General features: G+C 38.6%; 1 protein-coding gene across 5 annotated transcripts in view; it reads left to right on the forward strand.

Annotated features, from left to right (window-relative positions):
- atl1 (atlastin GTPase 1) overlaps positions 1–13,661 on the forward strand; it is a 33,691-nt gene that overhangs the window by 13,905 nt on the left and 6,125 nt on the right. For 4 of the 5 annotated variants that reach the window (XR_007382239.1, XM_048974158.1, XM_048974159.1 and 1 more), the window contains exons 2-9: positions 1,377–1,627; positions 6,276–6,410; positions 6,525–6,629; positions 7,342–7,392; positions 7,505–7,561; positions 7,725–7,817; positions 7,939–8,077; positions 8,294–8,421. Coding sequence is in view for 4 of the 5 variants with exons in the window: in XM_048974158.1 (XP_048830115.1) it covers positions 1,377–1,627; positions 6,276–6,410; positions 6,525–6,629; positions 7,342–7,392; positions 7,505–7,561; positions 7,725–7,817; positions 7,939–8,077; positions 8,294–8,421 (959 nt within the window). In the remaining variant the exon portion in view is untranslated. The remainder of the gene's footprint in view (positions 1–1,376; positions 1,628–6,275; positions 6,411–6,524; positions 6,630–7,341; positions 7,393–7,504; positions 7,562–7,724; positions 7,818–7,938; positions 8,078–8,293; positions 8,422–13,661) is intronic. The other variant, XM_048974160.1, reaches the window with a different exon arrangement.

A 13,661-nucleotide genomic window follows, 5' to 3' on the forward strand; every position in this document is an offset into this window, starting at 1 on the left:
TCATCCACCCTGTAAGGCAGGGGTGCCCACACTTTTTCAGCCTTTGAACTACTTATAAATGACCAAGTAAAAATGATCTACCTACTATAAAAATGCAACACATATATTTATTTATAAATATATTGAGTAATCTTTATTATTATTCTAATTTCCCTTTGGGATAAATAAAGCATTTTTGAATTGAACTGGGATTTTAGATCCAATTCGGAGGGAAGTTAATGTCGTAGTTTTTATGAACAGTCCGAAAATGCCGCTCCACATTTCCCTTATTCAGAATAGCGAAGGTAGACTGACACATGAAGCAAATGCACTTCGAATATGAGAATGTGAAAAAAAAAGTCCTCATTCCATTCCGTATGGAAGTGGTAGGTTTTTGGCTTCTTACTTGGTCCAGCTCCCCCATTAATTTTTATACCCTTTCTTAAGTTTAGTAGAATTGGAATAAATTGGAGGCAACTCGGTCGCTTGCTGGAGTTTGGTAAAGCTGGCGTGGTTGAACGCGTCATCCATCCTCTATTTTTTATGCCATGCGATCTACTCACTCTATCTTTGCGATCGACCAGTAGGATCACGATCGACATATTAAATAATAAGTCCCAAACCTACAATAGTAAGCAACATGTTTTGGCATAGTTAAGGTAACATGATATGTCGCAACTTGCTGTCCTATTCCTGTTTATACCATTTGGAGGCCTTTAGCACTCAATCACAAATACCAGATGACATCAGTTAAGTCTGTGAGGGTTCAGGGCTCAGGCCTTAGGGGGACTTGGGTTTGGGCCTTTACTTGGACCCCACACTGTCTGCCTGACACCATGTTGCCAAGTAATCAAGAACGAAACTTTTAATCAATACTTTTTAATACTTGAGTAATCGAGTTTAATCAAGTAATCATGACAACTCTATAACCATGGTATAAGTGGACTAATACACTCCAAGCTGTAGGTTTATGTGTTGCCGACAGATCCAGCAAAACCCTGCGCATTCTGCAGCTTGATGGAATGCTTGGCTGCAGACTGATACGGGAGGTTGGGAACCCCTAGTTTATTGGGCACCAGACTATTTAAGAATTAAGTGTATTTGAGAAAGATTAAAGAAATATTTATGTAATTATTATATAATTTGTTCTTCTAATTATTCAGTTCAAATTCAAAGGTATTACATTGTAGATCTTCCTTATGACTGTTATTCTTTATGGTTGGGGAAAGTTATTTTTGTAGGTTTCTTTTAAAACTTTTTGTTAGCAAAGATAAGTTGTTCAACATGTCAGTCTAGTAGCTGTATATATCTGCATTTTAGAAGTGTTATAATCATGATTGTATACATATCCCCAGCTTTAGGCTTGTAACCTTTAAAATAAACCTTCATTCCTGCAGCTGGGGCCTTTGACAAGAGTGCATATGACTGGAGTTCAGAGGAAGAAGAATGTGATGGCAGGGCCCAACCAGTCCAGGTACTGATTGTTAAAGATGACCACTCCTTTGAGCTGGACGAAGAAGCATTAAGCCGTATCCTACTATCTGAGGAAACAAGGGAACGAGAGGTGGTGGCCATTTCTGTGGCTGGAGCCTTCAGGAAGGGAAAGTCCTTCCTTTTGGACTTCATGCTACGCTATATGTACAATCAGGTAAGCTCCTGCTGGATTGAGGTACAAAATACATTTAATTTCTAATGTAACTGAATCACGGAAATTGTCTTCACTTAGGGCTCCTCATTCTTAGACAAATTAGAACAAACTATATTTGCGTTCTGTACAAGTAGTCTCAGTCAGTGGTGGGGAAAAATAGTAAATTTTCATAAAGATAAAGTACAGATATCACCCCAAAATATCACTCGAGTAAAAGTAATCCAGTAAAATAAATAAAATTAAACAATGCCTGGTTTGAAAAGTACTTAAGTATCAAAAGTAAAAAGTACTATACATTCAAATCTATATATCTTACAAAAAGCAACCTATCCTTTAAAATGCACTCAATACAAATATAAATACAGTATTTCAAGTTACAATGCATCACAATAAGGAAAACTGAGCTGCAAGAGGAAAAGTGGATATTTTCCTTATATTCAGAAAAGGCAGTGAAACTTGCCAATCCTCCCAGTGCAGATTAATGAAAAAAAAAAAAAGTTATTCTGTGAGAAACAAAAGATTGATCTACAGGCCAAATATAATAATGAATTATAAACATTTCATGAGCTGGAACTTTGAAACCTTTTATATGAATGAGCCAATGAAAACACTCTTCCTCCACTATGGAAAATGCCTGATCGTCCAATGCAATCATCACCATTCTTTCAGTAGTAGCTCTAGTGCTGCTAACTTTGAATATTGATACAAATTAAATAGCGGTTCGTTTTTGGTATGTTATGCAATATATTGTGCACCTCTACATATTGTTTGCTCCATCTTCATAAAGACAGTGTGCAATTCATAATACTACTACTAATAATAGAACCTTCAAAGAAGCTGCGTGAAAAAAATAATAATAATATTTTACCCAGAACTGTGGAACCCTACTCTGATGCATTGCATGCAATGGTATAATTTTTTTTATTGGGTAACAATGGTCATGCAGTATGTATTTGGCTCAGAAATGTAGCACGGTGAAAATAGAAGTTTCAGTAACTTAAAATGCTAAAAGTCCAGAAAAAAATACTTAAGTACAGTAGTGGGGCAGTGTGTGGCTCAGCAGGCTAAGCCTCTGTACCTGTAACCGGGAGCTTACCAGTTCAAGCTTTGCCTTGGCAGAATAGTCACAGGTCAGTGGGCCCTTCAGCAAAGCCCTTGACCTCCTGCTCCATTAGGTGCTGCTGCAAGTGGCTGCCCTTCAGTGCTAAGCTTGCTGTCTGCTATATCTGTGTGTCATGGGGAGCAAGATGGGGTAGGAAAAAAATCCCTATGGGGAATCCCCATTACGATTAATAAAGTGATAAATATTAGTACATATTATTTGTACTTTTCATTTTTTAAATGAGATATTTTTCAAAAATTGGACGGGCTGTCATTACTGTCAGGTGCGCGGGGTTGACGGGCCGGCAGGCAGTGGGTACGGAGGAGGCAGGAGGGCAAGGATGAGGGAAAATGGGTTTATTGACGAGATCGGAAGGACAGGGCAGATGGCGACAAACTAACATTAATGACAAGTCTGGGGAAGACGGACTCAGACGCGGACTAAATACAAAAGACAAGCCAAAAATAACAGGAAACAGCTGGGCATGATCGGGGAAGCACACGTGGATGATCGGATGAGCTGGGCGTGACAATTACTTAAATGTAAACAATTTCATTGGGAAATACTCCTTAGATTGAATTAAATGAATTAAGTGATTGTCCATGGCCCAGATTTTGACTAGTACTGTACATTCAGAATTAGTAGGCAAGTCTGTATTTTTGTTGCTATCTTCTCTTCCGACCAATATTCTCAGACACATTAAACTTCAGTTAACAATGGACTGTGTAAAAGTAAAGCATACTCAATATTTGGTCTGAGTACATTCTGTTTGGAGTAAGACAAAGACATTTCCCTGTGTAGAATTACTGAGGCCAAAAAAGATCTTACACAGAGAAGGAAACAAAGCAAAATAGAAAAGTGCCAGTCAGAGGGATGCAAAACAATTGAAATATCACCATACAATCAAGTGCTATGTAGTCAAAAGTCAAAGAAGATGGAAGAAGCATGCAGATAGAAGGAGACACAAATTAACTGCCAAAGACGGGTCTCAAATTAAAAGGGAAGAATTCCAGAAAATCTTTAACATCAAATGTCACCTTTTTTAAAAATGCAATCTGAACAAAATCTCTGGAAATAGTATGTGCAGTGTACAACATGACATTGCTAAGGTCACAAAGACTGAAATATGACCTCCACTCAATAAGGCCCCCAAGGTAAAACACCAAGAATGGGTACGGATACGTCTCAAGACTGATATTACAAGAGTGACTCTTGATGAACCCAGCAGATGGTCCCATGGATGGACACCTTCTTCAAGTGCCATCAAGGTTGTGGAGGAGTAAGGGCAGCATGTGGCACAGTGGGGTAAGCCTGTGTGCCTGTAATCACAAGGTTGCCTCAGCACATCTGTGGGTTCTTGAGCAAGGCAACTGGGCGCCCCAACAGGTGGCTGCCCTTCGTGGACAACTTACTCCACAAAGAGCAAGTTGAGGGAGGCATAAAAAAAACACAATTTCCCAACGGGGATCAATAAAGTAGCTATTATTATTATTACTAGTATTATTATTATTATTATTATTATTATTATGCAGGCTGCAATTATCAGAGATGAAGCTGTCAAACCTTACTGGCTTGCTGCTGGTGTAAAAATAAACTACAAGATCAACTGACAATTTATAGAAGATACCTTCCTCAAACATTTGTACAAGAAGTAGTGACATTCATGCAGGACTATACCCCTTCACATGCATCAAAATATTCTATAGATTGGTCAAGAAAGGTTTCAAAGGCTTCAAAGGCTCTCTTCATCACTGGACTTAACCCATATTGAGAACTTACTGAAGATTTACCAAAGTGGCAAGCAGTACACTTCTATTAGCTGCCTCAGCTAATATAGGATATACAGTCGAACCTCGTTACTACTTACCCCGGATACGTTTTCACCTTTTCAACGTACAGGTTTCTAATTCCCGTTTTTAGCCTATGTATTATTCCAATAGCAGCGTACACCCTTACAGCGTAAACTTCGATACAACATCCAAATTTCTAGAGAAAATCCGAAAACTAACCATCGTTACAACGTACAGCGCTCTCCCCGCCCACCACAACTTGTGTCGCTACATCTACCTGTATCTACCTGATCTTCGCCCGACAATGCACCAATTTGGATGTGAATGTTTATTTTAAAAATCCATTTTGACCAGCCGTTGTGTATTTTCGTTGCCGTTTATCGCCGGCCAGCACTAAGTAATCGTGAGTAACTTAAGGAAAATTTCAAGGATCCAAATGAGCTTTGTTGAATTATTTAACAAGTAATAATGTGTTTGTTTTGTAGTCAATTTAAGGGTCTGTTCTATTAAACTTTTATCATTTACATGAATATTTCGTGAGTTCTTTCATCCATCTTGCACTAAGTGGTTACAACGTTCTATGCTTATAATGTACATATTTTTGATATCCTGTCTTGTACGTAGTAACGAGGTTCAACTGTAATCAAAAACTTGACTGGTTCAATGGACAACAAGCTTTTAATTGTCTTTGAGAAGACATGGTAAACTGGACTGTTTAGAATATGATAGTTTGTTATTCCTTATCAGAATCAGAATCAGAATCGTGTTTATTGGCCAAGTATGTGCAAGCACATACAAGGAATTTGATTCCGGTAGATGTTGTCTCTCAAGTAGTGTAAAAAGAAAACAAAAACAAAACAGCAGTGTGTAAGGATACAATGAACAATATCCAGAGCAAGTGTAAATACTATAATATACAGTTACAATATGACTGTGAATATGGATTGTTCTACAGTATAAGACAAGTGTTAACAGGTGTATGTAAGTGTTGTTTGTACATATTGTATAATAATATGTTTATACTATTTATAAATATATATATAATAAATATAAATATATGTATGTATGTACATAGTATATATATGTGTGTATAAATGAGCAATGAACAGTACAATAAAATAATCTAAATCTTATAAGCAGAAAAAAAAACAGAGCTTACAGAATAGATACCAGAATATATACAGATATATACCAAGGAGTGTACATAAAGTGCAGTGCAGTGCTGAAGGTGTTTGGCAGTGCGACAGTTCAGCTGTTTAGGAGGGAGATGGCGAGGGGAAAGAAACTGTTCCTGTGTCGGGTGGTGCTGGTCTGCAGGCTTCTATAACGTCTGCCGGAGGGCAGCAGGTCAAAAAGTCTGTGTCCAGGGTGTGCGGGGTCTGTGATGATTTTTCCTGCCCTTTTCTTGGATCTTGAGAGGTACAGGTCCTGGATGAAGGGCAGGGGGGCACCGGTGATCCTTTCTGCTGTCCGTACGGACTAATATAAACTGAATACCTAAACCTTTTTAAATATTTCTGTTGATGGTGAACAGAGAAAAAATCCACCTAGTTTTTGATTACCTTATACTTGTGCACAGTTCATGTTTGTTTGTGGCTGACTAATGGCACAAATGTCTCCAGCAATAGTACTTGCCTAATTATTCTGCACACAGTGTATATGATCAGAGTGTTTTGGCTGTGTTAAAGGGATTTTTAAAGGTGTGTTATGCTGTGAATGTGCAGACATCTTTGACCAGACTTTTCTGCTCGTATAGGACTTTGATGACTGGCTGGGAGATCCCGAGGAGCCTTTGACTGGTTTTTCATGGAGAGGTGGTTCTGAGAGGGAAACTACGGGTATCCAAATCTGGAGTGAAGTCTTTCTGGTGGATAAGGCAGATGGTCAAAAGGTGTTGATTAGATCATGCTGAGATTTAGCAATTTAATGAATTAGTATGTCCTGGTGGATGTTCCATGTCCACAAGTAAAAATGAAAATGTTTCCTGCTGTTTCTCTTCCCTTAGGTGGCAGTGCTACTGATGGATACTCAGGGTACATTTGACAGCCAGTCAACTCTTAGGGATTCAGCCACCGTATTTGCCCTCAGCACCATGATCAGCTCCATGCAGGTACCACCACTTTGGCCTGTAAAACACCGTATTCGTACACGTATACACTTCATGCACATAATGTGGTATCATGGAAATATTTGTAAAGCTGTGTGGTATATGCCAGCTGGTTTCCTACTATTTACCTTAACTTTTATGATTAGGAAGCATAATGTATATAGACAAGTAAACGATATTGGCTTGGCAAATAAAAATATTGTATATTACAAAATTTCATTTATAGAAGAAGGAGATTAATCTTTCTGCAGTAGATATCAAAATTATGTCACAGATTGTGGAGCTGAGGTCTTCCATATCTGCCAATATGATGTTATGAAAAACATGGAGATCAAAACAAATTGGGTTCAGGATTTTAAACCAGCAAAATGTACACCTAAAGGTCTTATAAAAGAAACCTTGTGAATGCAGAGAATCAAAGCAAATTTAAAGCATCATCTTCTATTTTGACCTGATGTACTTCAGACATTAAACCCTATTTCATGCAACTAGTCCGCTGAGGACCAGCTCAGTTTCATTAATGAATAAGCAAGCATGAGGCACGAGATGACCTAGCCCTATGCATTCTGCTTCTAGCACACCCAGACATAAATGCATAAAATGACAACACAGACATAACTTCTTCAAATAACATGTTAGCTAATAATGCATGTGGACATCTATCCCCCGCAATGGATTTTGCTTGCAAAATGTGTATGTTTTACATGTGCTCCAGGTTTACAACATCTCTCAGAATGTACAGGAAGATGATCTCCAGCATTTACAGGTACTATTTGTATGTGCGTGTTTTTAGTAGGGTCCTAATTTAGAAGACACCTTAGCTCTATGCATCATACTGCAAACTTCAAAAATTACATCTGACAAAACTTTTCTTTTAGCTCTTCACTGAATATGGCAGGCTTGCCATGGAAGAGACTTTCCTAAAACCTTTTCAGGTATCTCATTAACTTGGTTTTAATTTAGATATTATCCTTTCAATTTGATTTGATAACTTATACTTTTTTATTTTATGTTTTCTTCTGGTTTAAAAAGGCTCCTCTCTCTTCTATTTTTTACACCTTATTTTTTAACAAAATGACCTATCAATCTTTCTTTTAGTCTCTGATCTTCCTGGTACGAGATTGGAGCTTTCCTTATGAATTTCCTTATGGACATGAAGGAGGTATGAAGTTTCTGGAAAAGAGACTGAAGGTGAGGTAATTATTCCAGGGAATCTAAAAGATAATCTATACTCATCTAATTTAAATAAAAATTATGATGGTGTGTGATGATAAAATAACAAAAAATCTACTGATGATATCCTTATATATAGATTTCAGAGAACCAGCATGAGGAATTACAAAATGTCCGTAAACACATCCACTCCTGCTTTACCAACATCTCCTGCTTCCTCATGCCGCACCCTGGCCTCAAGGTAGCCACGAACCCACATTTTGATGGAAGACTCAAAGGTGAGAATATTGAAATAGTGGTCCTATTGAAACCCAAAATAAAAGGGATTTTACTAATTGAATTAATAAATTATGATATTGTTTTGTTAGATATTACTTTAGATATAACTATAAAGAAAGATTGTATTATATTGGATTGTTCATGAAAAGTTAGGCCATTTCGAACTACTCTATGGTCTGCCAAATTATACTGTCTTTTCCTGATTTGTGGCCTAGAGATTGACAAGGAGTTCATCAACAACCTGAAGATTCTGGTCCCATGGCTTCTTAGTCCACAGAACTTGGATGTGAAGGAGATCAATGGAAACAACATAACATGTCGTGGGCTTTTAGAATACTTCAAGGTGAGGCTATATGTCACAGCAGTGTGAGAATTTTCAAATATTGAGGTAAAGAACATTTTAGCAAAAAAAATCATATACCTTGTTTATTTGATATGGTATTGTTCATACAACATGTTTATATTCTGCGCTCCCCTTCATGGATTATGGCCATGCCATAGTGGTAGGGCTTGTGTTACTGTATGAACTTCATTAATGTCTTTGGGAGAATGGGTACGGATATGTCTCAAGACTGATATCACAAGAGTGACTCTTGATGAACCCAGCAGATGGTCCCGCGGATGGACACCTTCTTCAAGTACCATCAGCTTGCTCTTATGTAGAGAGAGCATGTGGTGTAAAGAGAGTTTCCCTATGGTGATCAATGAAGTGTCGATTTTTGTTAGCTAGATGCAATGCCTGTCAAGGACATGAGTGGGAGAGTTCCACTGTAGGAATATTACTTCTATGGCATGGAGAGAGCCTGGTTTGGTGAAGAGATGGAAAGGTAATGGCTAGACAGCCTTACCTCCACAAATACAATGATACAATGATGTATGGGACCAAACTACTTCATCAGGAGTAGTCAGTCTCCTGCTGCAGATTCCCTAAGTGAAAATCCTCAGAAGCAGGTTTACAAATACCTAAGCGCCCGGCTGAAGATCACATAGCTGGATTTTTTTTTTTTCTGGCGGACTTGTAGTAGGCGCTATGATGCTATGTATTCTGGAAAGGAATTCATCTGTTCACATGAGGAATTATGATAATATTCTGAGGGATCTGACTGAGAAGAATAGCTTCCTGGATGTGAACCCAAGTACCTAGTTGTTATTGAACTTCTGTTCTAGCTATGAATTCTATAACAAACACTGTAATTGAACACAAGATGATTTTAGAGTAGACCCTGAATAGTAATTTTTGGGCAGGTGATCTTATAGTGGTTTCCCATCTTTCTTGTGCAACAATCCCTACAATCAAGAGAACATCTTAGATTTGCTGAGTAAAACTGGGATGTCTGAATGAACCAGTTTCTCAACATCAGATGGGAGCTGTGACCACAAGGCAGTCAATACTAGCCCTGGCAGAAACCCTATGAACCATTGGTGGACATCAGTGGTGAAGGATCACCAAAGTCAAATTGAAGATGATGTCAGTGTTAATGGGTGGATATCATATATCAATAGAGTGGAGGATTTCCGGTACATTTGGATCTTGTTCATGAGTGATAGTTCTGTTGGTACTGAGTGGCTGATGTTGTACTGGCCAATTTATGACCTCTTCATTTTCTGTTATAGAGTACTTCACCATGCAATGGTAGTTCAGTGTTTAGCATTATTGACTCACACCTCCAGGCATGGGAATTTCAATCTTGCCTGCTCTGTTTGTGTGGAGGTAGCTCTTTCTGCAGTCCAAAGACATGCAATTAGGCTAAGTGGCATCTCTAAGTTGCCAGTAGTGAATAGTTCTGTGTATGTGTCCTGTTATTGACTGGTATCTGTCCAGGATTTACCCAAACCTTGTACCTAAAGCTACCTAGGATAGGCTCAAACCTCCCAGGAAGTAGACTCTTAGGTACCCTTTATGTATTCTGCCTTTATATCTGATCTGTTTGTCCTGTGGACAAGAAGTCAGGTTCAACAAACAAAATTTTGGTCTGGATTTGTAGCTTATGGACCTGAAATGCCCAACAATGGTTTCATGAAACATGTATGGCTTCTTCATTTATTGCAAAACATATGTGATATGTGGCAGGATCTACCATCTTGGCAACATTCCCAGTAACTTCTTCCTGTCTCCAATTTTTTTTTTACTAATTATTTGCTACCTAGGGTAGACTCCAATTTTCCCAGAAAGTGAACTCTAAGGTGTCCACAAGAATGAAAAAAAAGTTTCAAATATTTGGACTAAATGTCATGTATTTATAAGATGCAGACATGGTGAATTTATGGGTTTTTCATGGGTATTTTCCATTGTCAAGCATGGATTTGCTGGCGTCATATCTGTGAAATCTCAGTCATAGAATATTTCAAAGGGTTGCTATTCTCTGGCTGATTGGACAGTCCTCCATTCTTCAGAAAGATAACACCAACCAAAATTACACTTCAAGATTGTTCAGGAACTATCTCTGAAGAAGGAAAGTAAAGGACAAATAAAACTAATTGCTTGGTTTGCTTAATCTCCAGACTATAATCTCCAAAACTAAATGAGACTAACTGGACAAGTGAGTAAAAGAAAAGCTACCCACCATCCCATCTCTGGTAACTGCAAAAATGTTGCTGAGTGATATTTAGTGAGCACCCCATGAAACAATTTCCAAGCTGCTTGAACACTGCTATTGACTGTTTTTCTTTTCAATAATGAATTTTGTTTTTTAAATATTTACAGCAAAATATGAGTAAAATATAAGCCTAGCTTCCAGCAGGTAGACTTGTGAGTGTAACTAATATTAAATATTCAATATTTAATGAAATTAAATATGTTCATATTTCAATCTTATGTTGGAAAAAAAACAGAAACATGACAGTCACCTGAGTAAATAATACTCCTCCCCACAATACACATACACTCCATCAAATTGTGTTGTTAGGGGTCCAAGCAACATTAGCTGCTGGATACCTTTCTTAACTTATTATAGTGTTTCTGTATTTCTTTCCTTTAAATGAGAATCACAGTGATCTTTAATTGTACAAACATTTGTTTGAATATTCATTGTTTAAATGATTAAGTAGTCAACTATTTTACATACATACATACATACAGACCTATTACATTCACGCACACATACAGTTATGTGCAAAATAATAGCAGTCTAACATTACTATTGTGTTTAAGTACTGATTTTAGCAGAAATTATTATACAATATGGGAACAAATTCATGACTAGGTGTAGCAGAGTAATGGCCAACTTAACAGACATGACATGCATGCTGCTAATTGGAGGTAATTGACTCATTTAATGATAGGGGTGTGTTCAAATTAATAGTAGTGTGGAAATCAGTTAGGGAGGTCATTCAATCTGTGAAGAAATGGGTGTCAGTAGTGACCCTTATTTAAGGAAGGAAGGCAGCAGATGTTGTACCTGCTGGTTTTAGCCCTTGCTCAGTTAGTAAAATGAGTCATTCCAAACATTGCACTGAGGGAAAAAGAACTTTGATGAAAAAGTTGATTGGAGAGGGGCAGACATATAAAGAAGTGCAGCAAATAATTGTCTGCTCAACTAAAAAGATCTCAAATGCTTTGAAAAATGCTTTGGAAAGAAAACCCGAAACACGTGGTAGAAAAAGGAATACTACCATCCGCCTAGGTCATAGAATAACAAGAATGGAAAAGAAGCATCCAATGATCAGCTCCAGAGAGATCAAATAAGATCTGCATTTACCTGTGAGTAATTCAACAATCAGAAGACGCCTATGTGAAGGCAAACTATTTGCAAGAAACCCTCGTAAAGTACCACTGCTGAAAAAAAGACATGTATTGAAAAGGTTACAGTTTGCCAAAGAATACTGGCCTAAAGAGAAGTGGCGCAATATTTTATGGACAGATGAGAGCAAGATTGTTCATATTGGGTCTAAAAGCCCCAGACCGTGTGTGAGACGACCCCCAAATACTGATTACAAGTCATAGTACACTGTGAAGACCGTAAAACATGGAGCTGCAAGCATAATGGTTTGGGGATGTTTCTCATACTTTGGAGTGGGGCTCATTTATCGCATAACAGGCACTATGGACCAGTTTCAGTACCTAAAAATACTGGAAGAGGTCATGTTGCCTAATGCTGAGGAAGATATGCCCTTACAATAGGTATTGCAGCAGGACAACGACCCCAAACACACCAGCAAGCGGGCAACATCTTGGTTGCAGACCAAAAAGATTGATGTCATGAAGTGGCCAGCCCAATCCCCGGACCTCAATCCAATTGAGAATTTGTGGAGTGGCCTCAAAAATTCTGTTATTGATGCAAAAACCAAGAATGCAGAAGATCTGTGGAATGTAGTCGAGTCAGCCTGGGCTGCAATTTCGGTTTGCAGGTGTCAAATGTTAGTTGTCTCCATGCCACACAGATGTAAAGCAGTGATCAGAAATAATGGTTATACAACTAAATATTAGTTCACTGCTTAAAGGAAACGCCAAATCTTATTTTCATTTTCAGCTTATACTGTAAAAATTCCAGTTTGTAAATGAAAATGCAGACACTACTATTTTTTTGAACAAAATAATATTCTTTTTCTTAATTTACGGTAAAAAAAGAAAAGAAAAAATTGTTCATGTTTTCATTTGGAACTGAACGTGCACGGCTCCCAGTACCTTTGTATATATGGAAATAAATGCTATTAGGAACATGGAACTTTTCCTCTGTTGTTTTAAACACACTACTATTATTTTGCACAAAATTGTACATACTGCAACAATAAAAAGGAAAACAACAGGAGGGCAGTGTGCTATACAGGCCTAAACACTTAAGTCCATCACACTCCTCCCCTTCCATGTGACGTTGAAGAGCTGTATGGCCCTAGGGACAAAGGACCGCACTGCCTCCATTGTCCAAGTGAGAGTACACCCTGTGTAGCAGATAGAGGATGGCATCCTCCACTCCCACATTCTCCTGGTAAGCAAACTGTAGGGGGTCAAGCACATAGCGAACCTGGGGTCTTAGGAGGAGGTGGAGCAGCAACCGCTCAAGGGTCTTCATTACATGTGAGGTGACGGCAATAGGCCTAAAGTCGTTGAGTTCTTTGGGGTGTTGCTTCTTGGGAACCGGTACCAGGCATGATGTTTTCCATAGTGTAGTTACTCTCCCCAGATGCAGACTCAAGTTGAAGATATGTTGGAGTGGCTCCCCCAGTTCCACAGCACAGGCCTTCAGCAATCTTGCACAGATGCATTCTGGCCCAGCAGATTTCGGTTTCAGCCTCTTCAACTCTTTCCTTACCTGGTCTACAGTAATAGTGGGGGGTGAGGGGACACTTGCAGAGTCTGGTAGCAATGGTTGGGGGGAGTTTGTAGTGGAATGTTACTGGTTGGCAAAGGAGGTGTGGGTTTAATGGGTTTTCCATCAGCAGACACTGCTCAGCAGTTCACAGGAATGTCACAAGTTGGCAATGGAGGTGTGAGTTCAATGGCTGAGATGTCAGCAGACAATGCCCAGCAATCAGTGTCCAGTTGAATGTCCCAGGTTGTTGATGGAGGCATTGGGTTTCTTGCTGTACACCCAGCAGACAATGGTGGGGGATGTTTTGGGGTGGTCGCTTCAGCAGTTACAATGG

The sequence above is a fragment of the Brienomyrus brachyistius genome, chromosome 14, assembly GCF_023856365.1.
Source record: "Brienomyrus brachyistius isolate T26 chromosome 14, BBRACH_0.4, whole genome shotgun sequence".
In the NCBI taxonomy this organism is placed as follows: domain Eukaryota; kingdom Metazoa; phylum Chordata; class Actinopteri; order Osteoglossiformes; family Mormyridae; genus Brienomyrus; species Brienomyrus brachyistius.